Source organism: Oncorhynchus mykiss, chromosome 3 (genome assembly GCF_057628025.1).
Source record: "Oncorhynchus mykiss isolate SJ-2025 chromosome 3, ASM5762802v1, whole genome shotgun sequence".
NCBI lineage: Eukaryota > Metazoa > Chordata > Actinopteri > Salmoniformes > Salmonidae > Oncorhynchus > Oncorhynchus mykiss.
Genome location: NC_143024.1, coordinates 9,703,345 through 9,730,000, shown reverse-complemented (window position 1 = coordinate 9,730,000; position 26,656 = coordinate 9,703,345). Strand labels below are relative to the sequence as shown.

The window sequence follows — 26,656 nt, the reverse complement described above, 5'->3', positions numbered from 1 at the left end:
TTCATACTGTCCGTGATATTGACAGGTAAGTCACCGATCATAATGTAAACAACACTTCATATCAGAGTAGATCTTTTTTTTTGGTCACCATTTCTTATTTTAAGTTTCTTACCTGAAGACGACACAGAATTCTCTTTCAGAAGCCCATTGACGGTTGCCATGGCAGCGGCTCCATTGATCTGATTGGCTGAGTGTATCAGGCGGGCCTTGCAGCCTCCGCCCTCTGACCCCTGGACCAACAGGAAGTAGTGTCCGCTCTCACCCTTCACCTCCACATATGGAACTATGGCAAACCAAATAGGTCAAAATGAGTTGAAAATAAAGAACACACTTCCAGATTATATGTAGGGAAAAAGCCATAGGAGGGAGGTTTATATAGTATAAAGAGTGCCTTGGTTCTCCTTGTTGCCTTGATTCTGGTTGTTTAAATATTTATAGTCCCAAAACAGTTAGTTTTGTGACGGTCGATCCAGGACCAACACAGAGACAATCCCTTTTCTCACACGTGGGCTGTAGCTGACGATCCACATACAGTACCTACCAGGCAGGGTCTTGGGTCTCTTAGACATGAAGTCCTTCCACTTCTGGGAGCTGAGCTGAGAGGCAGGGGGTAGAGCCAAGGAGCTGACCGTACAGGATAGAGAGAACAGTGCCCCTACCTGGAGTATAAACCAAACGCACCTCAAATCATTATTTGACATATCTCGAGCTTGGAACTAGAAGGTTCTATGTGCAGAAAGATGATTCTGAGAGAATTTGCTTTAAAGTTCTGAATCCTAATAGATTTGAATGGTACTGCTGCTACTACTACTACTACTACTACTACTACTACTACTGCTACTACTACTACTACTACTACCGCTACTACTACTACTACTACTACTACTACTACCGCTACTACTACTACTACCGCTACTACTACTACTACTACTACTACTACTACTACTACTACTACTACTACTACTACTACCGCTACTACTACTACTACTACTACCGCTACTACTACTACTACCGCTACTACTACTACTACTACTACTACTACTACTACTACTACTACTACTACTACTACTACTACTACTACTACTACCGCTACTACTACTACTACTACTACCGCTACTACTACTACTACTACTACCGCTACTACTACTACTACTACTACTACTACTACTACTACTACTACTACTGCTGCTACTGTTACTACTACTACTACTACTACTACTACTACTACTACTACTGCCTGATAGTCACAGTATAATGGGTCACACACTGGAGTAGTACTGACTGATTGATGTACCTTTCCAGACAGTGATCTGAACTGATCAAGGAGCCGTTTATCTCTCAGTGATTTGGAGGATAGTTCTCTGTCGTGATTGGTCAAGGGATGTAGAACACTGGGGAGATGTATCTAGCTGTTCCTTATTGGCTTTCATAAACTGGCTGGGTCGAGCCCTGAATGCTCATTGGCTGACAGCCGTGGTATATCACAGGTATGACAAAACATTTTACCTGCTTTAATCATGTTGGTAACCAGTTTATAATAGCAATAAAGCACCTCGAAGGTTTGTGGTATATTGCCAATATACGTCAGGTAGCCTAGTGGTTAGAGCGTTGGGCCAGTAACCGAAAGCTTGCTAGATCGAATCCCTGAGCTGACAAGGTAAAAAATCTGTCGTTCTGCCCCTGAACAAGGCAGCTAACCCACTGTTCCCAGGCCGTCATTTTGAATAAGAATGTGTTCTTAACTGACTTGCCTGGTTAAATAAAGGTAAAAAAAATAAATATACCACGGCTAAGGGATGTAACCAGGCACTCTGCGTTGCGTCACGCAAAGAAAAGCCTTTAGCCGTGATATATTGGCTATATACCACACCCCCTCGGGCCTTACTGATTAATTATACTGTACATGACAAGTGTGAAACACTGGGGAGATGTATCCAGCTGTTTCATATTGCCTTTTATACTGTAAGGCTTGATCTGTTATTACTTCACACAATGACAGTAGAACAAGATCCTGTTCAGTCTACATGGAGATACAGTCACATGAGACCTGGCTAATCATTATCCAAGAACAAAGTTCATTATCCCCAAACCAGTTTCAAGGGTAAACCTGTTCAGAGAGTAAATAAATGACCATGTCTGTAGCCTGACTTCCAGCGTGACTGTCTAGCAGGTCACATACAACTGTAACATTCTGGAAGGTCCCTTCCCCTAAACCAGCTATGTGGTTAAATATCTCCAGTTTATAGATCTGAGAGGAACAGTTTATCTGAGATGTGGACACCTCAGTCATCAGCTGATGTGAAGGATACAGGTGAAACTCTGTGCTGGAGCGGAGGAAGCTGGGAATATCTGACACCGTCACCAACTGAACCAGGTCTAGAACAGACCGGAAGTAATGGAACACCTGGGGAAAGAGGAGAGGAGAGGAGAGGAGAGGAGAGGAGAGGAGAGGAGAGGAGAGGAGAGGAGAGGAGAGGAGAGGAGAGAGAGAGCAAGCTTTAGATTGAAATATTACCGTAAAGCTGATATTATACACACAACACAAGCTTTAGATTTAAATATTACCGTAAAGCTGATATTATACACACAACACAAGCTTTAGATTTAAATATTACCGTAAAGCTGATATTATACACACAACACAAGCTTTAGTTAGAAATATTACCGTAAAGCTGATATTATACACACAACACAAGCTTTAGTTAGAAATATTACCGTAAAGCTGCTATTATACACACAACACAAGCTTTAGATTTATATATTACCGTAAAGCTGATATTATACACACAACACAAGCTTTAGATTTAAATATTACCGTAAAGCTGATATTATACACACAACACAAGCTTTAGATTTAAATATTACCGTAAAGCTGATATTATACACACACAACACAAGCTTTAGTTAGAAATATTACCGTAAAGCTGCTATTATACACACAACACAAGCTTTAGATTTATATATTACCGTAAAGCTGATATTATACACACAACACAAGCTTTAGATTTATATATTACCGTAAAGCTGATATTATACACACACAACACAAGCTTTAGATTTATATATTACCGTAAAGCTGATATTATACACACAACACAAGCGGAAGCCGTTATGCTGATATTCAGTTGGCATGTTTCAGTACTTTCATTGACCTCTAACTTTACAGCAAGGTCAGCTTGGTTCAACGACTGTATCAGGTATTATCAGACTGTGTGTGTAGCTAGGCCAGTTTAATAAGTAGCTGGCATAGCTTTCACCCTATCAGCCCCCCGCCCCCTCCCTCCCTCTCTCTGGCCCGGGATTAGCTCCACATCCCATTTCCCAAACAAGGGACAGAGACAGCTCCTTCACAGGTCACCGTATAGAGATAGAATTTCATCGATGCAAAGGCTGCTTTCTGCTTTTCTCCTCAACCTCAGCCTTGCAAACTAAGATTAGAAACTACCTAAATACTTTCATTAATAGCAACTCCAGGTAGGCCTAAAGCTAAGCTTCCTGAAAGTGCAGTAATGCATCTGCTTTAGGATGAGTCACATCTAAACACAGACATGGAGTTACAGCTGGCCTGGCCTGGGAGTTACAGCTGGCCTGGGAGTTACAGCTGGCCTGGCCTGGGAGTTACAGCTGGCCTGGCCTGGGAGTTACAGCTGGCCTGGCCTGGGAGTTACAGCTGGCCTGGCCTGGGAGTTACAACTGGCCTGGCCTGGGAGTTACAGCTGGCCTGGCCTGGGAGTTACAGCTGGCCTGGCCTGGGAGTTACAGCTGGCCTGGCCTGGGAGTTACAGCTGGCCTGGCCTGGGAGTTACAGCTGGCCTGGCCTGGGAGTTACAGCTGGCCTGGCCTGGGAGTTACAGCTGGCCTGGCCTGGGAGTTACAACTGGCCTGGCCTGGGAGTTACAACTGGCCTGGGAGTTACAACTGGCCTGGGAGTTACAACTGGCCTGGGAGTTACAACTGGCCTGGCCTGGGAGTTACAGCTGGCCTGGCCTGGGAGTTACAGCTGGCCTGGCCTGGGAGTTACAGCTGGCCTGGCCTGGGAGTTACAGCTGGCCTGGCCTGGGAGTTACAGCTGGCCTGGGAGTTACAGCTGGCCTGGCCTGGGAGTTACAGCTGGCCTGGGAGTTACAACTGGCCTGGGAGTTACAGCTGGCCTGGCCTGGGAGTTACAGCTGGCCTGGGAGTTACAGCTGGCCTGGCCTGGGAGTTACAGCTGGCCTGGGAGTTACAGCTGGCCTGGGAGTTACAACTGGCCTGGCCTGGGAGTTACAACTGGCCTGGCCTGGGAGTTACAACTGGCCTGGCCTGGGAGTTACAGCTGGCCTGGGAGTTACAGCTGGCCTGGCCTGGGAGTTACAGCTGGCCTGGGAGTTACAACTGGCCTGGGAGTTACAACTGGCCTGGCCTGGGAGTTACAGCTGGCCTGGCCTGGGAGTTACAGCTGGCCTGGCCTGGGAGTTACAGCTGGCCTGGGAGTTACAACTGGCCTGGGAGTTACAACTGGCCTGGCCTGGGAGTTACAACTGGCCTGGCCTGGGAGTTACAACTGGCCTGGCCTGGCAGTTACAGCTGGCCTGGGAGTTACAACTGGCCTGGGAGTTACAACTGGCCTGGGAGTTACAGCTCTGCCTTTGAGTTCACACAGAGGTTCTCTGGTGGGAATTGTCAGGAGCGAGGGGAGGCAAGAGGGGATTGGACATATGGTCCTGGGTTCTCTGAGAGGTGAATTCTTCATAGAGGGAGCAGCCAGGCCAGGTCCACTGACTACTATAGAGCCTTCTCCATTATCATACCAGGCCCACTGACTACTATAGAGCCTTCTCCATTATCATGCCAGGCCCACTGACTACTACAGAGCCTTCTCCATTATCATGTCAGGCCCACTGACTACTATAGAGCCTTCTCCATTATCATGCCAAGCCCACTGACGACTATAGAGCCCTCTCCATTATCATGTCAGGCCCACTGACTACTATAGAGCCTTCTCCATTATCATGCCAAGCCCACTGACTACTATAGAGCCTTCTCCATTATCATACCAGGCCCACTGACTACTACAGAGCCTTCTCCATTATCATGCCAGGCCCACTGACTACTATAGAGCCTTCTCCATTATCATGCCAAGCCCACTGACTACTATAGAGCCTTCTCCATTATCATACCAGGCCCACTGACTACTATAGAGCCTTCTCCATTATCATGCCAGGCCCACTGACTACTATAGAGCCTTCTCCATTATCATGCCAAGCCCACTGACTACTATAGAGCCTTCTCCATTATCATACCAGGCCCACTGACTACTACAGAGCCTTCTCCATTATCATGCCAGGCCCACTGACTACTATAGAGCCTTCTCCATTATCATGCCAGGCCCACTGACTACTATAGAGCCTTCTCCATTATCATGCCAGGCCCACTGACTACTATAGAGCCTTCTCCATTACCATGCCAAGCCCACTGACTACTATAGAGCCTTCTCCATTATCATACCAGGCCCACTGACTACTACAGAGCCTTCTCCATTATCATGCCAGGCCCACTGACTACTATAGAGCCTTCTCACAGTACACCACACACACCATATCCCCTATCTAGTACACCACACACACCATATCCCCTATCTAGTACACCACACACACCATATCCCCTATCTAGTACACCACACACACCATATCCCTTATCTAGTACACCACACACACCATATCCCCTATCTAGTACACCACACACACCATATCCCCTATCTAGTACACCACACACACCCTATCCCCTATATAGTGCACTACAGACACCCTATCCCCTATATAGTACACTACACACACCCTATATAGTGCAGTACCTTGAACATCCTCCACCACAACACCCACCTCTCTCCTTCAGTTCCACAGAGACAACAGATGGTTAGTCATGGTCTCAACAACACCATAAACACAGAACATGAGCACAATTACTTTTACTACAATCACACTCTCCCAGAACCACAATAATCATCATCATAGATACTATACTGCCTGGCACGGAACGAAAAGGAATTTAACTAGCTAATCAATATGGGTGTTGTAAATCAGCTGTGTGTACCACGAGTAAACAGTCCAGGAGTTTAATAACTGAGCGTGTGTGTGTGTGTGTGCATCGCTACATAGAACAGCCATGATTCATCTGTAGTGGAAAACTCATTAGAGCAACACTCTGGTTTTTATGACAGCAGAGCCTGGAGCGGAGAGACAGCAACATGGACACTAACTGAGCTCACTCCCTCCCTCGCTCTCTCTCCCCCTTTCTGTCTCTCTCTCTGTTTCTCCCTCTTGCTCTCTGTTTCTCCCTCTCGCTCTCTGTTTCTCCCTCCCTCTCTCTGTTTCTCCCTCCCTCTCTCTGTTTCTCCCTCTCTCTCTCTCTCTCTCTCTGTTTCTCTCTCTCTCTCTCTCTCTCTGTTTCTCCCTCTCTCTCTCTGTTTCTCCCTCCCTCTCTCTGTTTCTCCCTCCCTCTCTCTGTTTCTCCCTCCCTCTCTCTGTTTCTCCCTCTCTCTCTCTCTCTCTCTGTTTCTCCCTCTCTCTCTCTCTCTGTTTCTCCCTCTCTCTCTCTCTCTGTTTCTCCCTCTCTCTCTCTGTTTCTCACTCTCTCTCTCTGTTTCTCCCTCTCTCTCTCTGTTTCTCCCTCTCTCTCTCTGTTTCTCCCTCCCTCTCTCTGTTTCTCCCTCCCTCTCTCTGTTTCTCCCTCCCTCTCTCTGTTTCTCCCTCTCTCTCTCTCTCTCTCTGTTTCTCCCTCTCTCTCTCTCTGTTTCTCTCTCTCTCTCTCTCTGACAGAAACACCAACCGTGTTAGATGGCTGAAGCTAAATAAGTTATTTGTATTTTATTAAGCAGTGTTTTATTGAAAAAGTGTGATTCGTGGATGTTTGAACACCTTAAGGGTGAGTCTGCTTTTAACCCCTAAAACAACTGATTTTATTAAAAGCTGTGTAAAAACATGTGTTCTTATTTGGCAGTGTCTCCGTGAGTAAAGATGCTTACTCTGGTGGCAGGACAGTGAGTCAGTAGCTAGTAGAACTGGAAGGTTGGAGGTAGGGTAGGACAGTGAGTCAGTATCAGACAGAACTGGAAGGTTGGAGGTAGGGTAGGACAGTGAGTCAGTAGCAGACAGAACTGGAAGGTTGGAGGTAGGGTAGGACAGTGAGTCGGTAGTAGACAGAACTGGAAGGTTGGAGGTAGGGTAGGACAGTGAGTCAGTAGCAGACAGAACTTGAAGGTTGGAGGTAGGGTAGGACAGTGAGTCAGTAGCTAGTAGAACTGGAAGGTTGGAGGTAGGGTAGGACAGTGAGTCAGTAGCAGACAGAACTTGAAGGTTGGAGGTAGGGTAGGACAGTGAGTCAGTAGCAGACAGAACTTGAAGGTTGGAGGTAGGGTAGGACAGTGAGTCGGTAGTAGACAGAACTGGAAGGTTGGAGGTAGGGTAGGGTAGGACAGTGAGTCAGTAGCTAGTAGAACTGGACGGTTGGAGGTAGGGTAGGGTAGGACAGTGAGTCAGTATCAGACAGAACTGGAAGGTTGGAGGTAGGGTAGGGTAGGACAGTGAGTCGGTAGTAGACAGAACTGGAAGGTTGGAGGTAGGGTAGGACAGTGAGTCAGTATCAGACAGAACTGGAACGTTGGAGGTAGGGTAGGACAGTGAGTCAGTAGCAGACAGAACTGGAAGGTTGGAGGTAGGGTAGGACAGTGAGTCAGTAGTAGACAGAACTGGAAGGTTGGAGGTAGGGTAGGACAGTGAGTCGGTAGTAGACAGAACTGGAAGGTTGGAGGTAGGGTAGGACAGTGAGTCGGTAGTAGACAGAACTGGAAGGTTGGAGGTACGGTAGGACAGTGAGTCGGTAGTAGACAGAACTGGAAGGTTGGAGGTAGGGTAGGACAGTGAGTTGGTAGTAGACAGAACTGGAAGGTTGGAGGTAGGGTAGGACAGTGAGTCAGTATCAGACAGAACTGGAAGGTTGGAGGTAGGGTAGGACAGTGAGTCAGTAGCAGACAGAACTGGAAGGTTGGAGGTAGGGTAGGGTAGGACAGTGAGTCAGTAGCTAGTAGAACTGGAAGGCTGGAGGTAGGGTAGGACAGTGAGTCAGTAGCTAGTAGAACTGGAAGGTTGGAGGTAGGGTAGGACAGTGAGTCAGTAGCTGACAGTGGCCAGACTACAGTGGCACACTAGTTGTCTGGTTAGTCAGGGGAGGATAGGATAGGACTACTCACCTCCGACTGTAGATTGTGGTCAGAGTTGGTCTGGGAGGGAAGGATATGTTAGGATAGGATAAGGTGGGGTTGGATAGGGTGGGGTAGGATAGAATAAGGTAGGGTAGGTTAGGGTGGGGTAGGATGAGGTGGGGTAGAATCGGGTGGGGTAGGATAGGATAAGGTGGGGTAGGATAGGATAGGGTGGGGTAGGATAGGATAAGGTGAGGTAGTATAGGATAGGGTGGGGTAGGATAAGGTGGGGTAGGATAAGGTGGGGTAGGATAAGGTGAGGTAGGATAGGATAAGGTGGGGTAGGATAGGATAAGGTGGGATAGGATAGGGTGGGGTCGGATAAGGTGGGATAGGATAGGATAAGGTGGGGTCGGATAGGATAGGATAAGGTGGGGTAGGATCGGGTGGGGTAGGATAGGATACAGTGGGGTGGGTTAGGATAGAATAGGTTGGGGTAGGATAAGGTGGGGTAGGATCGGTTGGGGTAGGATAAGGTGGGGTAGGATAGGGTGGGGTAGGATAAGGTGGGGTAGGATAAGGTGAGGTAGGATAGGGTGGGGTAGGATCGGATAAGGTGGGGGGTAGGACTACTCACCTCTGAGTGTAGCTTGTGGTCAGAGTTGTTATGGGATCCTGGATCAGAAGGCAGCAGGCTGTACCATGTCTCTCTATCCTGGGCTCGGAGGGAGAAGCCTTCAAACCTCACCTCAGAGGCAAACTGTTAGACAGGCACAGGAGAGAAATCAATAGGACAGCATCGTTAGCGAACTCAAACTGGGTTTCCATTTTAGAAAAGAGATTTCCCAAGACAGCCTGTTCTCACTGTAATCCATACCCAAGACATTTTAAGAGAGTTGAAGCTAATTTACTGCATTTCTATACCATTTAAAAACAACAACAAAAATGATATTTTGGAGAGCAGCAAAAATGACCCCTGCCTTTATCACATTGGTTGAGCGATTAGGGCTTTTTGAGGTCGGTTCAGTTTCATTACAAAAAATAAAACAAAAAAATCACAATTTTCGATTTAGTTTATTTTGTTAAACATGCACTACGCAATCTGTGGGTTGAATGCTGGAACACAGAATAAAACAAGTCATAAAATTCCCATGACTGCCCATTAATGATTCACATGACTTTAATGTTATATTTCAGTCGTCTATATTACATTGGCTTTTTTTGATGCCTATAATTTCATTCCGTCACCATCTCATCTCTATAGAGCCTTTGCTGCCTGACAAAATCCATATTTTATTAGTTATTTTAAGGAAATAAGGCATACTTGTATGACTGCTGAATACCAACTATCAATCACATAGATCATGTATTTTCAGATAGAGATTCCTTTGAAGCGACTGCCCTCTATCCCTCTCAATCGCACGTTCTTCTGTATCTTCTCTTCCACTCCACGTCTTGCGCCACACAGACCGGACAAGTAGGCGAGCAATGGATTATGGTCAATGTAGTTAATTACCACGTTTTCTGTGCTAAATCATGTGGAATATTGGCCTGTTGGAAACTACAACTCCCTACTACATCGCACAGTTGGGCTTGATCAAATGTATCTCTAGAGAAACTGCGCATTGATCTCACCAAAAATAAAAAAATAATTAAAATGGAATTAAAATAATTGAACAGATATTTTTATTAAGTAGTTCTGTCCTTGAGCTGTTGTCTGTTAATGTTCTGTATTATGTCATGTTTCATGTTCTGTGTTGGATCCCAGGAAGAGGAGATGCTGCTTTCTCAACAGCTAAATGAGGATCCTAATAAAATACAGAATATCAAAAATATTGGTCCAATCAGTTGTTTAAAAACCGAAAAACAAGATCAATTTCATTACAAAACACCTCACCTATTAGCTATACAATTAGCCACTACACATCACCTGACATTAACTCAGCACCAGGATTAAAAACTATCATTTAATACAGACAGAGGGATCTGTTAGCAGAAAAACTATTTTATTAACATTAACTTGTGTATTCTACTAATCTAACTCTCAACAATATATCGAGACTCCGACTGAGTTCCTAAAACAAAATAGAATTATATATACATACAGTGGGCTCCAAAATTACTGGTAATGCCCAAACAATACTTCAGAAAATATAAACAATATAATTATGGAGAGAAACTCAAAATACCAACATGTGAGAAATACTGTACTGTATTAATGTTCCAATGGAACCCAACAAAATCATACAATTATTTAATACAAAATACATTTCACCAAAATCAAGGTTTCATAATTATTGGCACTCCTCACTTAGTACGTAGTGCCACCACCTCTGGCAAGGACAGCAGCATGGTCTTTTCCTGTGATGTTTGACAAGGTTATTTTGGACCATTCCTCTATGCAGATCCTTTCAAGATCCTTCACATTCTTGGGGTTTGTGCTTATCAACTGCCCCTCTTCCACTCAGCCCACAGGTTTTCCATTGGATTTAGGTCCAGCAACTGAGATGGCCATGGCAGAACATTGATTTTGTTGTTTGTTTGGTCTCATCTGACCAGAGCACCTTCTTCCAATCATAATTTCAATTACGTTTGGCAAACTCTAAGCGCTTGTGTCTGTGTCTTGGGGTCAGAAAGGGCTTTCTTCTGGCAACCCTTCTAAAGAGCCTGTGGTTGTGGAGGTGGAGTCTGATGGTGCTTTCTTCTGGCAACCCTTCTAAAGAGCCTGTGGTTGTGGAGGTGGAGTCTGATGGTGCTTTCTTCTGGCAATCCTTCTAAAGAGCCTGTGGTTGTGGAGGTGGCATCTGATGGTGCTTTCTTCTGACAACCCTTCCAAAGAGCCTGTGGTTGTGGAGGTGGAGTCTGATGGTGCTTTCTTCTGGCAATCCTTCTAAAGAGCCTGTGGTTGTGGAGGTGGAGTCTGATGGTGCTTTCTTCTGGCAATCCTTCTAAAGAGCCTGTGGTTGTGGAGGTGGCATCTGATGGTGCTTTCTTCTGACAACCCTTCCAAAGAGCCTGTGGTTGTGGAGGTGGAGTCTGATGGTGCTTTCTTCTGGCAATCCTTCTAAAGAGCCTGTGGTTGTGGAGGTGGAGTCTGATGGTGCTTTCTTCTGGCAATCCTTCTAAAGAGCCTGTGGTTGTGGAGGTGGAGTCTGATGGTGCTTTCTTCTGGCAACCCTTCTAAAGAGCCTGTGGTTGTGGAGGTGGAGTCTGATGGTGCTTTCTTCTGGCAATCCTTCCAAAGAGCCTGTGGATGTGGAGGTGGCATCTGATGGTGCTTTTTTTAAACCTGGTGACCCCAAGACGCCACCAAGGCCTGCAATTCTTTCACAGCGATTCTTGATGATTTTGTTGCTTCTCTCACCATCCTCCTCCCCATCCTGGGGGGCAAAATGCATTTGCATCCTATACCTGTGAGGTTTAACTGTTCCATATCTTTGGAATTTTTTTAAATAATTGCCCCAGCAGTGCTCAGTGGTATATTCAATCGGTTGTGGATCTTCTTGTAGCCATTAGCAGATTTATGAAGATCTACGACCATCTGTCCATTTTGAACTGCCAGTTCTTTTCTTCATGGTGTTGCATTGCATGCCTGTTATCTCATTTTTATACCCTAGTGAAACAGGAAGTGATGTAATGGCTCAATATAGCCCGTTAACACTTAGATAAACCTTAATAAGTGGAATTTAATTCCTGGTTTAATTTTGGTAGATGTTAATTACAATAATATTTAAGGGTGCCATTAATTGTGAAACCTTGATTTGCAGGACATTGATTTTTAATTAAATCAATAAATTATTTTGTTGGGTTCCATTGAAACATTAATAAAGTACAGTATTTTTCACATGTTGGTATTTTGAGTTTCTCTCCATAATTAGATTGTTTATATTTTTTGAAGTATTGTTTGTGCATTGCCAGTCAGGGTGCCAGTCATTTTGGAGCCCACTGTATATATATATATATATATATTTTATTTTTATTTTTAATTAGGAAAAAATGACCAAGGTACAGACCTCAGTGTCCTCAGACGTAGCTACGGACCTGTCAACGTCCTATGGAGAACCATAATTACATTGTAACAGTGACAGCTGAGCTGATGTGTTCTGGAGAATGAAGGGGGAAAAGGCAACTCTAGAGAGGAAGTTGTATTGTAAAGGTACAGATGTAAAATATGTGATCTTTACTTGGGGAAAAATACACTGTAATGAAAAGAGCATTAAAAAGGCTAAATTCACAACACGTCTATCAACTCTCATTGATTACAAGCAGTACCAAGACGACGGATCTACAATCAATAACGGCTGAGTCATAAGAGACTGGGGTTTGGGTTCAGGGCCAGGCACAGCAGGTTCTCATGCCCCCCCCCTGTGTGCCAGTCAGTGGGCTGGGTGAAGAAGTGAGTAACCCTGGCAGTGGTCCAGTGTGCCAGCCAGGGGGCTCTGGATTTGCAGTGACTCTTAACCCCTGTCTCCAGGCCCAGAAAGGCCTCCAGACAGAAGATCCATTTACTACAGCCCTAGGCTTGGCACACACCGAGCACCCTGACCCCTATACATTCTCCTAGGGCAGCATAATCTACAGTGCATTCAGAAAGTATTCAGTCCACTTCCTTTTTTCCACATTTTGTTACATTACAGCCTATGGCCCCCTCAGGAGACTGAAAAGATTAGGCATGGGTCCTCAGATCCTCAAAAGGTTCTACAGCTGCACCATCGAGAGCATCCTGACTGCTTGCATCACTGCTTGGTATGGCAACTGCTCGACAGCATCATGCTGTGGGGATGTTTTTCAGCGGCAGGGACTGGGAGACTAGTTAGGATCGAGGGAAAGATGAACGGAGCAAAGAACACAGAGATCCTTGATGAAAATCTGCTCCAGATCGCTCAGCACCTCAGACTGGGACGAATGTTCACCTTCCAACAGGACAACGACTCTATGTAAACAGCCAAGACAATGCAGGAGTGGCTTCTGGAAAAATCTCTGAATGTCCTTGAGTGACCCAGCCAGAGCCCGGACTTGAACCCGATCAAACATCACTAGAGAGACCTGAAAATAGCTGTGCAGCGACACTCCCCATCCAACCTGACAGAGCTTGAGAGGATCTGCAGAGAAAAATGGGAGAAACTCCCCAAATGCAGGTGTGCCAAGCTTGTAGTGTCATACACAAGAAGACGCAAGGCTGTAATCGCTGCCAAAGGTGCTTTAACAAAGTACTGAATAAAGGATCTGAATATTTATCTAAATGTGATATTTCTATTATTTTATTGTTAATACATTTGCAAAAAAAAATCGAAACCTGTTTTTGCTTTGTCATTATGGGGTTGTATGTGTAGATTGGGGGAGTGGGGGTGGGACAATTTAATCAATTTTAGAATAAGGCTGTAACGTAACAAAATGTGGAAAAAGTCAATACCTTCGGAATGCTCTGTACATCACATTGTAACAGTTCAAATACACCCACTTTCCTTTCACATTGCTGATGTACTAACAAACACCCCCTAGTGGTCAAGTATATAGATAAAACAGTCAAAACACTTGTAAAAACCATTGACTGACTGACTAAATAATCTTACCTTTTTCTCTCTGATGAGAACACCTCCTCTCCATAACTCCCTCTCATCAATACAGGTCATGATGCTACTGGGATGTACTACTCTGGCTGACAGGTTAGAGGCTGGCTTCTGCCACCTGGAGGAACGAGCAAAAGAAGGACAGACATCAGTTTATCTGTGTATTTAGCCATTCAACAAGTCTATGCTGCCCTCTAGTGGTAAAATGGAGATCACACAGGTACAACTGTTGGGAGGATTCCAGTGTCAAGTGGACTCGTCATTTAGTATAATAGTTCTTTGTCCTTACCCAGCTTGGTGTTCAGTCACTATGGTCATCTTGGCTGTGTGCCATGTCTGCATGTGTTTCAACGAGCCAATCACAGGGAGGAAGTCCTTCAGCTTAGGAGCTTCTTCAGCAAAACCCAGAAATATCACATCTAACAGTGCTTTTCCTGGAGGAGAAACAGAGTCAGCCATAAAATACCTAGTAAACTGACACAAATATTACATCTAGGAGAAACAGTCAGCCTTAAAACACCTAATAAACTGACACAAATATTACATCTAGGAGAAACAGAGTCAGCCATAAAACACCTAGTAATCTGACACAAATATTACATCTAGGAGAAACAGAGTCAGCCATAAAACACCTAGTAAACTGACACAAATATCAGATCTAGCAGAGTTTTTCCTGGGAGAGAAAGAGAGGGGAACAGAGTCAGCTATAAAACACAACACAAGCCACGGCATGTAGGAAATATAGAGAACTCCTGGATAAGATATGGAGAGGAATCTTTCTCAGTCTGGCCAAATGAACCAAGGTGAACGGAGTGAGTTACCTGGAGGGGGAAGCTTGTCTGATAACAGGTGTAATCCCTCTGCTGCCTCTTCATACAACCTGCAGTCATCACAAATCAGAACTTTATTCATACAACTATTCATTTATTCACCCCTGACAGGGCCCTACCTTTCAATACAGCCCAGAAATGTGATATTCAGAAGTTCTAGAACATCTCAGAGGAAATAAGGTCAACTGTGTATGTTTGCTTCCACACTGCAGAAGTAGTATTATGGAAGAGCACAGAGCTGGGATGTGCAACAGAATTAAAACAGGGCTCTATGCTGACATGTTTCACAAGGAGCACTAAAATAAAATATTTGAGAGTGTTTTAATGATAAGAAATTACTAGACGTTTTTGGGGTGTTCTATGCTAAATCAAGCACAATGTACCCTCAAATATTTGAGTCACTTAGGCGAGACAAAAATGTTCAGCTGGCCCTTTAAGGGCGGGAGGTTGCCGTGGTAACGGTGAAACTCGCATGTCTGACTGAGTCCGAATCTCCAGGTCACTTCGCACTTGTACATTTTACTCACACACGTGCTCATACTTGACTTTTGCCGTTCGGCCACACACCTATTTTTAGTTGTCAGTGTAAGTCTAATGGTGGCACTGTAGAGCCCTGTGAACATCACTCATACTGTGTCTGCTGTGGGTCAGGCTGGTCAGTCTTCTCCTCCTGCTCATCCAGAGCACTGAGACAGGCCTCTATAGTGCTGGGGCTCTCCTCCTGCTCATCGTTCTTCTGACAACTACCCAGCTCCTCCCACTCTGTACTGCAGAACTACAACCAGAAACAGGAAGGATGACAGTCAGCCAATGTGGTCAATAGGTTTGAGGACCCCCCCCCCCCCAAAGAAACAGAAGACTGTGATGAATGTGTCATGTATAACTGATGAAATGGTTGGATGTTGTGGCAGACATCTATCTCCACATCTCCACAAACACAAAGCAGGACAGAGTTGGGTCAGAACGACATCCCTGACTAATACCAGACATTCCTTGACATGACACTTACCTGAGATGTCCCATGGCATGTCTGGACAGCAAAATACCACCTCTGTGAGGCTGGACCACCACTCAGAGAGCAGGCTTAGGAGGCAGAATGAGAGATGACAGAATCACATTTAGCAAATGTTACTTAACCCCTTACAATGTTTAAAAGCAGGTATACATATTGCAATCGTTTCTGCAAGCAAGACACCTGACACACACAAACAATGCATTGGCTTACCTGGAAACAGAGAAACCCTCCGTTTTGAATTACAACTGGCGATGCTCCCCAGTTGATCATAGATCTGTTTGGCAGCCTCCAATGCTGTAAAATAAACGATTACAATCATTCAAGAAGTTATGACTTACATTTACAAGAACACCACCATTGCTCATTGTATGTTTATCATCCTTTCTACTATAGATGGCTCTGCTGCTTCCTACTACAGTAGGGAACAACACGAAATCCGAGTCCACTACAAAGCTATGGTTAACGTACCCTTCGCGCATTTATCCTCTTCTTGGTTAAAAGAAACAACTAGCACGTACCGATCCATTCCTCTGAATACTCTACCATCAGTGTTCAGTATAAATGTAAATAAAAAGTTGTGTAGACTTTTTTTCGTATTATCAAATTCATTTCCGCGCGCTCTCTCTCTCTCTCTCTCTCTCTCTCTCTCTCTCTCTCTCTCTCTCTCTCTCTCTCTCTCTGTCTCTGTCTCTGTCTCTCTCTCTCTCTCTCTCTCTCTCTCTCTCTCTCTCTCTCTCTGGTAAAACGGAAGTTGTCATCTAGAGTTCTGGTGACGTCAAGGCGCGACTTCAAAATACAACCGGCGGGAAAATACATGTTTAATGACCATGAGCGATATTATCAAAAACAAATATTGTTTGGCATATTCTTTGATCGTTTTCTCCCTAAAATATACAAAATATCATCGGTTACATATTATTCACCGAAAATGTACTAGTTATCCATTCAGGATTTCAAGAACAGATTTACAATTTGGACACAGGAACGGAGTTCTTTTATCCATGTTTCGACTCAATACAACGCTGCACCATCTGCTCACATTGGGGGTCAATCTGGAATGATGTGCTCGTAATTCAAGTACTATGTCCAGTTTTACCAAATCTGCCCAGGTAATACTTTATTTTTTATACGTAATTGTATTTAGAACCAGCATTAAATGTGTAAATGTGTCAGTTATATGCAAAACTCATCGCTATCCGATGGTACATGTAGCTAACGTTAGCTAATCTCTTTATTAATCGTAGTCTTAAATTACAGTGGGATCTTTTCTTGCAATGATTTATTGTATTAATATAATCCGTGTGCCCAAGCCAGCCTGCAGCTACATGTTTGTGGCTTGAGAGCTGACAACTGTGTGTTGATGAGGGAAGCTGTGCCACTACTGTGTCTGAAACTCTGAATTGACTTGATCTCTCTCTCTGTTCCCCCGTATTCAGCAATGGGCTACCTTTGCCAGGTCGTGGTACCTGATAGACGCTCGGATGCAGCCTCCAGGGAAGATTGCCACTATGTGTGCAATCAGGCTACAGGGGAAACACAAACCTATCTACCATGCACTGAGTAAGTAGACAGCTAGCTAGTATGCCCGTTTTAGAAATGATGTGTTTTCCTGAATGTGTGTGACTGTGCAATACAGTCTGCAGTTGATTTGAGTATTTAATTTTAGGTTTTCTTCACAGCCAGCCAGGACATATTGTTTGTGGCCATAACAATGACCACATGGTGGCGCTAAAGTATCACTGTGAAACCAATAGACCCCAACCATGCACATAACCAGAAGGCATAGTACCCACACACCACTTATTTTTCATCAACTGCCTTCAGCATTCCTTCAAAACCTGTGTCTATTCACACTAATTTGATTTGACTGTGAGGTGAATGCCTCGTCACCTGATGTGAAGGTCTATGTGTGGACAGGGACCCCGAGGGACATGTGTAACCTTTAACCAGGCAAGTCAGTTAACAAACTCTTATTTACAATGACGACCTACCCTGGCCAAACCCGGCCAACGCTGGGGCAATTGTGTGCCGCCCTATGGGACTCCCAATGTGAATCAGCCTGGATTCGAACCTGGTACTATAGTATCGCCTCTTGCACTGAGATACAGTGCCTTGCGCCACTCGGCAGCCCCTCGGGATAGATAACCATGTCCGTTACTTTCCCCTCACCTCTGGAGCTGTGCTCCGTTAACGGTTGTGTGTGGGCAGGGACCCTGAGGGATGGAGAACCCTGTCCATTACTTTCCCCTCATCCCTGGAGCTGTGCTCTGTTAACGGTTGTGTGTGGGCAGGGACCCTGAGGGATGGAGAACCCTGTCCATTACTTTCCTCTCATCCCTGGAGCTGTGCTCTGTTAACGGTTGTGTGTGGGCAGGGACCCTGAGGGATGGAGAACCCTGTCCATTACTTTCCTCTCATCCCTGGAGCTGTGCTCTGTTAACGGTTGTGTGTGGGCAGGGACCCTGAGGGATGGAGAACCCTGTCCATTACTTTCCCCTCATCCCTGGAGCTGTGCTCTGTTAACGGTTGTGTGTGGGCAGGGACCCTGAGGGATGGAGGACCCTGAGGGATGGAGAACCCTGTCCGTTACTTTCCCCTCACCCCTGGAGCTGTGCTCTGTTAACGGTTGTGTGTGGGCAGGGACCCTGAGGGATAGAGAACCATGTCCATTACTTTCCCCTCACCCCTGGAGCTGTGCTCTGTTAACGGCTGGAATCCTATTCTATGACTCTGTTTTAAATATTCTATTAAATGTTTCATGCTGGTTGTTGAATGACCATTCTAACTAAGAAGGGTTTATTCTCTTGTTTTATACAGTACCAGTCAAAAGTTTGGACACACCTACTCATTCATTTTTCTTAATTTTTTACTATTTTCTACATTGTATAATAATAGTGAAGACATCACAACTATGAAATAACACATATGGAATCCTGTAGTAACCAAACAAAGTGTTAAACAAATCAAAATATATGTTAGGTTCTTCAAAGTAGCCAGCCACCCTTTGCCTTGATGACAGCTTTTCACACTCTTGGCATTCCCTCAACCAGCTTCACCTGGAATGCTTTTCCGACAGTCTTAAAGGAGTTCCCACATATGCTGAGCACTTGTTGGCTGCTTTTCCTTCACTCTGTGGTCCAACTCATCTCAAACCATCTCAATTGGGTTGAGGTTGCTGATTGTGGAGTCCTGGTCATCTGATGTAGCACTCCATCACTCTCCTTCTTGATAAAATGGCCCTTACACAGCCTGGAGGTGTGTTGGGCCATTGTCCTGTTGAAAAACAAATGATAGTCCCACTAAGGGCAAACCAGGCGGGATGGCGTATCACTGCAGAATGCTGTGGTAGCCATGCTGGTTAAGTGTGCCTTGAATTCTAATTAAATCACAGACAGTGTCACCAGCTCATCCATGCTCCATTCACCTACTCTGCGTCTCACAATGACAGAGTGGTTGGGACTAGAAATCTAAATGTTGGACTCCAGACCAAAGGACAGATTTCCAGCGGTCTAATGTCCATTGCTCGTGTTTCTTGGCCCAAGCAAGTCTCTTCTTCTTATTGGTGTCCTTTAGTAGTGGTTTCTTTACAGCAATTCGACCATGAAGGCCTGGGCTGCAATTTCTGAGGCTGGTAACTAATGAACGTATCCTCTGCAGCAGAGGTAACTCTGTGTCTTCCTTTCCTGTAGTGGTCCTCATGAGAGCCAGTTTCTTCATAACACTTGATGGTTTTTGCGACTGCACTTGAAGAAACTGTTAAAAGTTCTTGAAATTTTCCGGATTAACTGACCTTCATGTCTTAATGTAATGATGGACTGTTGTTTCTCCCAACCACTTTTAATTAGAGGGATGCGGGGGGCTGCCTTAATTGACATCTACGTCATCGGCACCCGGGGAACAGTGGGTTAACTGCCTTGTTCAGGTGCAGAACGTCATATTTTACCTGTCAGCTCGGGGATTCGATCCAGCAACCTTTTGGTTACTGGTCCAGCACTCTAACCACTAGGCTACCTGCCGTCCCTACACTCTAACCACTAGGCTACCTGCCGTCCCTACACTCTAACCACTAGGCTACCTGCCGTCCCTACACTCTAACCACTAGGCTACCTGCCGTCCCTACACTCTAACCACTAGGCTACCTGCCGTCCCTACACTCTAACCACTAGGTTACCTACCGTCCCTACACTCTAACCACTAGTCTACCTACCGTCCCTCCACTCTAACCACTAGGTTACCTACCGTCCCTACACTCTAACCACTAGTCTACCTACCGTCCCTCCACTCTAACCACTAGGCTACCTGTCTCCTCTAACCACTAGGCTACCTGCCGCCCCTACACTCTAACCACTAGGTTACCTACCGTCCCTACACTCTAACCACTAGGCTACCTGCCGTCCCTACACTCTCTAACCACTAGGCTACCTGCCGTCCCTACACTCTAACCACTAGGCTACCTGCCGTCCCTACACTCTAACCACTAGACTACCTGCCGTCCCTACACTCTAACCACTAGGCTACCTGCCGTCCCTACACTCTAACCACTAGGCTACCTGCCGTCCCTACACTCTAACCACTAGGCTACCTGTCTCCTCTAACCACTAGGCTACCTGCCGTCCCTACACTCTAACCACCAGACTACCTGCCGTCCCTACACTCTAACCACTAGGCTACCTGCCGTCCCTACACTCTAACCACTAGGCTACCTGCCGTCCCTACACTCTAACCACTAGGCTACCTGCCGTCCCTACACTCTCTAACCACTAGGCTACCTGCCGTCCCTACACTCTAACCACTAGGCTACCTGCCGTCCCTACACTCTAACCACTAGACTACCTGCCGTCCCTACACTCTAACCACTAGGCTACCTGCCGTCCCTACACTCTATCTACTAGGCTACCTGCCGTCCCTACACTCTCTAACCACTAGGCTACCTGCCGTCCCTACACTCTAACCACTAGGCTACCTGCCGTCCCTACACTCTAACCACTAGGCTACCTGCCGTCCCTACACTCTAACCACTATTCTACCTGCCATCCCTACACTCTAACCACTATTCTACCTGCCATCCCTACACTCTAACCACTAGGCTACCTGCCGCCCCTCCACTCTAACCACTAGACTACCTGCCGTCCCTACACTCTAACCACTAGGCTACCTGCCGTCCCTACACTCTAACCACTAGGCTACCTGCCGTCCCTCCACTCTAACCACTAGGCTACCTGCCGTCCCTACACTCTAACCACTAGGCTACCTGCCGTCCCTACACTCTAACCACTAGGCTACCTGCCGTCCCTACACTCTAACCACTAGGCTTCCTGCTGTCCCTCCACTCTAACCACTAGGCTACCTGCCGTCCCTCCACTCTAACCACTAGGCTACCTGCCGTCCCTACACTCTAACCACTAGGCTACCTGCCGTCCCTACACTCTAACCACTAGGCTACCTGCCGTCCCTACACTCTAACCACTAGGCTACCTGCCGCACCTACACTCTAACCACTAGGCTACCTGCCGCCCCTACACTCTAACCACTAGGCTACCTGCCGTCCCTACACTCTAACCACTAGGCTACCTGCCGTCCCTACACTCTCTAACCACTAGGCTACCTGCCGTCCCTACACTCTAACCACTAGGCTACCTGCCGTCCCTACACTCTAACCACTAGACTACCTGCCGTCCCTACACTCTAACCACTAGGCTACCTGCCGTCCCTACACTCTATCTACTAGGCTACCTGCCGTCCCTACACTCTCTAACCACTAGGCTACCTGCCGTCCCTACACTCTAACCACTAGGCTACCTGCCGTCCCTACACTCTAACCACTAGGCTACCTGCCGTCCCTACACTCTAACCACTATTCTACCTGCCATCCCTACACTCTAACCACTATTCTACCTGCCATCCCTACACTCTAACCACTAGGCTACCTGCCGCCCCTCCACTCTAACCACTAGACTACCTGCCGTCCCTACACTCTAACCACTAGGCTACCTGCCGTCCCTCCACTCTAACCACTAGGCTACCTGCCGTCCCTACACTCTAACCACTAGGCTACCTGCCGTCCCTACACTCTAACCACTAGGCTACCTGCCGTCCCTACACTCTAACCACTAGGCTTCCTGCTGTCCCTCCACTCTAACCACTAGGCTACCTGCCGTCCCTACACTCTAACCACTAGGCTACCTGCCGCACCTACACTCTAACCACTAGGCTACCTGCCGTCCCTACACTCTAACCACTAGGCTACCTGCCGCACCTACACTCTAACCACTAGGCTACCTGCCGTCCCTACACTCTAACCACTAGTCTACCTGCCGTCCCTACACTCTAACCACTATTCTACCTGCCATCCCTACACTCTAACCACTAGGCTACCTGCCGCACCTCCACTCTAACCACTAGGCTACCTGCCGCACCTACACTCTAACCACTAGGCTACCTGCCGTCCCTACACTCTAACCACTAGGCTACCTGCCGCACCTACACTCTAACCACTAGGCTACCTGCAAGTCAACCACTTAGTCCTCTATCATTCTCTACCCATTATATCTAATTCAGAAACCACCTTTTTGTTGTGGTGGCAGGCAGTCAAATGATGATTATTTTCCTGCCTTCCTTGATAATCTTTTGAAAGGAGCTAAAGATGTCAGCAAAATATGTTTCTTTGGAGTTTGTGATGTTTTCTAATGAGCACGTGTCTCTGTGTTCCTCAGGTGATGTTGGAGACCATGTAGTAGTCGTGAACAGCAGACACATAGCCTTCTCTGGGAACAAATGGGAGCAGAAGATGTACTCCTCTCACACCCAGTAAGGCCTTGCCTCAGACTGTCTGTCTGTTACACATGGAATTAACCAGTGAACACAAACGAGTGTTATTCTGTACCTGTGTTTACTCACCAATCAAGAAGAACTTTGTTGAAAACATGGGGCATGTGAACTGATCTGTGTAATGAGTGATGTGGTTGACTAAGCCTATGTGTGTAATGAGTGATGTGGTTGACTAAGCCTATGTGATGTGGTTGACTAAGCCTATGTGTGTAATGAGTGATGTGGTTGACTAAGTCTATGTGTGTAGAGTGATGTGGTTGACTAGGCCTATGTGTGTAATGAGTGATGTGGTTGACTAAGCCTATGTGATGTGGTTGACTAAGCCTATGTGTGTAATGAGTGATGTGGTTGACTAGGCCTATGTGTAATGAGTGATGTGGTTGACTAGGCCTATGTGTGTAATGAGTGATGTGGTTGACTAGGCCTATGTGATGTGGTTGACTAAGCCTATGTGTGTAATGAGTGATGTGGTTGACTAGGCCTATGTGATGTGGTTGACTAAGCCTATGTGTGTAATGAGTGATGTGGTTGACTAGGCCTATGTGATGTGGTTGACTAAGTCTATGTGTGTAGAGTGATGTGGTTGACTAGGCCTATGTGTGTAGAGTGATGTAGTTGACTAGGCCTATGTGTGTAGAGTGATGTGGTTGACTAGGCCTATGTGTGTAGAGTGATGTGGTTGACTAGGCCTATGTGTGTAGAGTGATGTGGTTGACTAGGCCTATGTGTGTAATGAGTGATGTGGTTGACTAGGCCTATGTGATGTGGTTGACTAGGCCTATGTGTGTAATGAGTGATGTGGTTGACTAGGCCTATGTGTGTAATGAGTGATGTGGTTGACTAGGCCTATGTGTGTAGAGTGATGTGGTTGACTAAGCCTATGTGTGTAGAGTGATGTGGTTGACTAGGCCTATGTGTGTAATGAGTGATGTGGTTGACTAGGCCTATGTGATGTGGTTGACTAAGCCTATGTGTGTAATGAGTGATGTGGTTGACTAGGCCTATGTGTGTAGAGTGATGTGGTTGACTAGGCCTATGTGATGTGGTTGACTAGGCCTATGTGATGTGGTTGACTAGGCCTATGTGTGTAATGAGTGATGTGGTTGACTAGGCCTATGTGATGTGGTTGACTAGGCCTATGTGTGTAATGAGTGATGTGGTTGACTAGGCCTATGTGATGTGGTTGACTAGGCCTATGTGTGTAATGAGTGATGTGGTTGACTAGGCCTATGTGTGTAGAGTGATGTGGTTGACTAGGCCTATGTGTGTAATGAGTGATGTGGTTGACTAGGCCTATGTGATGTGGTTGACTAAGCCTATGTGTGTAGAGTGATGTGGTTGACTAGGCCTATGTGTGTAGAGTGATGTGGTTGACTAGGCCTATGTGATGTGGTTGACTAGGCCTATGTGATGTGGTTGACTAGGCCTATGTGTGTAATGAGTGATGTGGTTGACTAGGCCTATGTGATGTGGTTGACTAGGCCTATGTGTGTAATGAGTGATGTGGTTGACTAGGCCTATGTGATGTGGTTGACTAGGCCTATGTGTGTAATGAGTGATGTGGTTGACTAGGCCTATGTGTGTAGAGTGATGTGGTTGACTAGGCCTATGTGTGTAATGAGTGATGTGGTTGACTAGGCCTATGTGATGTGGTTGACTAAGCCTATGTGTGTAGAGTGATGTGGTTGACTAGGCCTATGTGTGTAGAGTGATGTGGTTGACTAGGCCTATGTGTGTAATGAGTGATGTGGTTGACTAGGCCTATGTGTGTAGAGTGATGTGGTTGACTAGGCCTATGTGTGTAATGAGTGATGTGGTTGACTAGGCCTATGTGTGTAGAGTGATGTGGTTGACTAGGCCTATGTGTGTAATGAGTGATGTGGTTGACTAGGCCTATGTGTGTAGAGTGATGTGGTTGACTAGGCCTATGTGTGTAGAGTGATGTGGTTGACTAAGCCTATGTGTGTAGAGTGATGTGGTTGACTAGGCCTATGTGTGTAATGAGTGATGTGGTTGACTAGGCCTATGTGTGTAATGAGTGATGTGGTTGACTAGGCCTATGTGTGTAGAGTGATGTGGTTGACTAGGCCTATATGTGTAGAGTGATGTGGTTGACTAAGCCTATGTGTGTAGAGTGATGTGGTTGACTAAGCCTATGTGTGTAATGAGTGATGTGGTTGACTAAGCCTATGTGTGTAGAGTGATGTGGTTGACTAGGCCTATGTGTGTAATGAGTGATGTGGTTGACTAAGCCTATGTGTGTAGAGTGATGTAGTTGACTAGGCCTATGTGTGTAATGAGTGATGTGGTTGACTAGGCCTATGTGTGTAATGAGTGATGTGGTTGACTAGGCCTATGTGTGTAATGAGTGATGTGGTTGACTAGGCCTATGTGTGTAGAGTGATGTGGTTGACTAGGCCTATGTGTGTAGAGTGATGTGGTTGACTAGGCCTATGTGATGTGGTTGACTAAGTCTATGTGTGTAATGAGTGATGTGGTTGACTAGGCCTATATGTGTAGAGTGATGTGGTTGACTAGGCCTATGTGTGTAGAGTGATGTGGTTGACTAAGTCTATGTGTGTAGAGTGATGTGGTTGACTAGGCCTATGTGTGTGGAGTGATGTGGTTGACTAGGCCTATGTGTGTAATGAGTGATGTGGTTGACTAGGCCTGTGTGTAGAGTGATGTGGTTGACTAGGCCTATGTGTGTAGAGTGATGTGGTTGACTAAGTCTATGTGTGTAGAGTGATGTGGTTGACTAGGCCTATGTGTGTAGAGTGATGTGGTTGACTAGGCCTATGTGATGTGGTTGACTAAGTCTATGTGTGTAATGAGTGATGTGGTTGACTAAGTCTATGTGTGTAGAGTGATGTGGTTGACTAGGCCTATGTGTGTAGAGTGATGTGGTTGACTAAGTCTATGTGTGTAGAGTGATGTGGTTGACTAGGCCTATGTGTGTAGAGTGATGTGGTTGACTAGGCCTATGTGTGTAGAGTGATGTGGTTGACTAGGCCTATGTGTGTAGAGTGATGTGGTTGACTAGGCCTATGTGTGTAGAGTGATGTGGTTGACTAGGCCTATGTGTGTAGAATGATGTGGTTGACTAGGCCTATGTGATGTGGTTGACTAGGCCTATGTGATGTGGTTGACTAGGCCTATGTGTGTAGAGTGATGTGGTTGACTAGGCCTATGTGTGTAGAATGATGTGGTTGACTAGGCCTATGTGATGTGGTTGACTAGGCCTATGTGATGTGGTTGACTAGGCCTATGTGTGTAGAGTGATGTGGTTGACTAGGCCTATGTGATGTGGTTGACTAGGCCTATGTGTGTAGAGTTGGTTGTCATACAAAAGTGTGTCTTCCTCTAAATCCAGTCTTGTTTCTTTCCCAAAGGTACCCGGGTGGATTTAAACAAGTCACAGCCACCCAGCTACATTTGAAAGACCCCAAAGCGGTAAGTATTGAGAGTCCGTTTATTAGGTACACTCGTCTAGTACCGAGTCGGACTCCACCCTTTGCCTCCAGAACAGCCAGAATTCTTCGGGAACATTCCACAGGGATGTTGGTCCATGTTGACGCGATGGCATCACGCAGTTGCTGCAGATTCGATGGCGGTACACCACAGCAACCAGCCTGTACCATTGACACCATCAGGACTCTGATTGGCCATCAGCTTGACTCAACAGAAACCGCGATTCGTCGGACCAGAGAATGTTTTTCCACTTCTCAAGTGTTGGTGATCATGTGCCCACTGGAGACACTTCTTCTTGTTATTAGCTGATAGGAGTGGAACCCGGTGTGGTCGTCTGCTGCAACAGTCCATCCATGACAGGAAGCGACGAGATGTGTGTTCTGAGATGCTGTTCAACACACCACTGTTGTACTTATTTGTCTGTTTGTGGCCTGCCTGTTGGCTTGCACCATTCTTCTCCTTCTCCTTCCACCTCTCTCATCAACCAGCTGTTTTACAGGACTGCAGCTGACTGGATGTTTTGTGTTTGTCGCTCCGTTTCCCAGTAAACTCTAGACGTTGTCATGTGTGAAAAGCCCAGGAATGCGGCCATTTCTGAGGTACTGGTGGGTCCGGCGAGCCTGGTACCGACGATCATACGGCGCTCAAAGTCGCTGAGGTCACTGGTTTTGCCCATTCTAACGTTCAATAGAAGGGTAACTGAATGCCTCGATGCCTGTCTGCCTGCTTTATAGAGCAAGCCACAGCCACGTGACGACTCACT

General features: G+C 46.1%; 2 protein-coding genes across 5 annotated transcripts in view; one reads left to right on the top strand and one right to left on the bottom strand.

Moving 5' to 3' along the window:
* Positions 1–16,287, bottom strand: part of LOC110520696 (mdm2-binding protein) — a 50,370-nt gene extending 34,083 nt beyond the window's left edge. For 2 of the 4 annotated variants that reach the window (XM_090219999.1, XM_090219990.1), the window contains exons 1-12: positions 16,063–16,279; positions 15,805–15,888; positions 15,589–15,662; positions 15,212–15,354; positions 14,571–14,629; positions 14,039–14,183; positions 13,753–13,867; positions 8,817–8,939; positions 2,310–2,404; positions 1,295–1,361; positions 542–659; positions 113–283 (exon numbers count right to left, since the gene is read on the bottom strand). In XM_090219999.1, the coding sequence (XP_090076125.1) occupies positions 113–283; positions 542–659; positions 1,295–1,361; positions 2,310–2,404; positions 8,817–8,939; positions 13,753–13,867; positions 14,039–14,183; positions 14,571–14,629; positions 15,212–15,354; positions 15,589–15,662; positions 15,805–15,888; positions 16,063–16,120 (1,252 nt within the window). In that variant the 5' untranslated portion in view covers positions 16,121–16,279. Of the gene's footprint in view, positions 1–112; positions 284–541; positions 660–1,294; positions 1,362–2,309; positions 2,405–8,816; positions 8,940–13,752; positions 13,868–14,038; positions 14,184–14,570; positions 14,630–15,146; positions 15,355–15,588; positions 15,663–15,804; positions 15,889–16,062 lie in introns of all 4 variants that reach the window. The other 2 variants (XM_090219983.1, XM_090219980.1) reach the window with 2 other exon arrangements.
* Positions 16,288–16,391: 104 nt separating this feature from the next.
* Positions 16,392–26,656, top strand: part of LOC149984315 (large ribosomal subunit protein uL13m-like) — a 29,630-nt gene continuing 19,365 nt past the window's right edge. The window contains exons 1-4 of the mRNA XM_090219972.1: positions 16,392–16,703; positions 17,031–17,154; positions 22,308–22,401; positions 25,815–25,875. Of these exons, the coding sequence (XP_090076098.1) occupies positions 16,677–16,703; positions 17,031–17,154; positions 22,308–22,401; positions 25,815–25,875 (306 nt within the window). The 5' untranslated portion in view covers positions 16,392–16,676. The remainder of the gene's footprint in view (positions 16,704–17,030; positions 17,155–22,307; positions 22,402–25,814; positions 25,876–26,656) is intronic.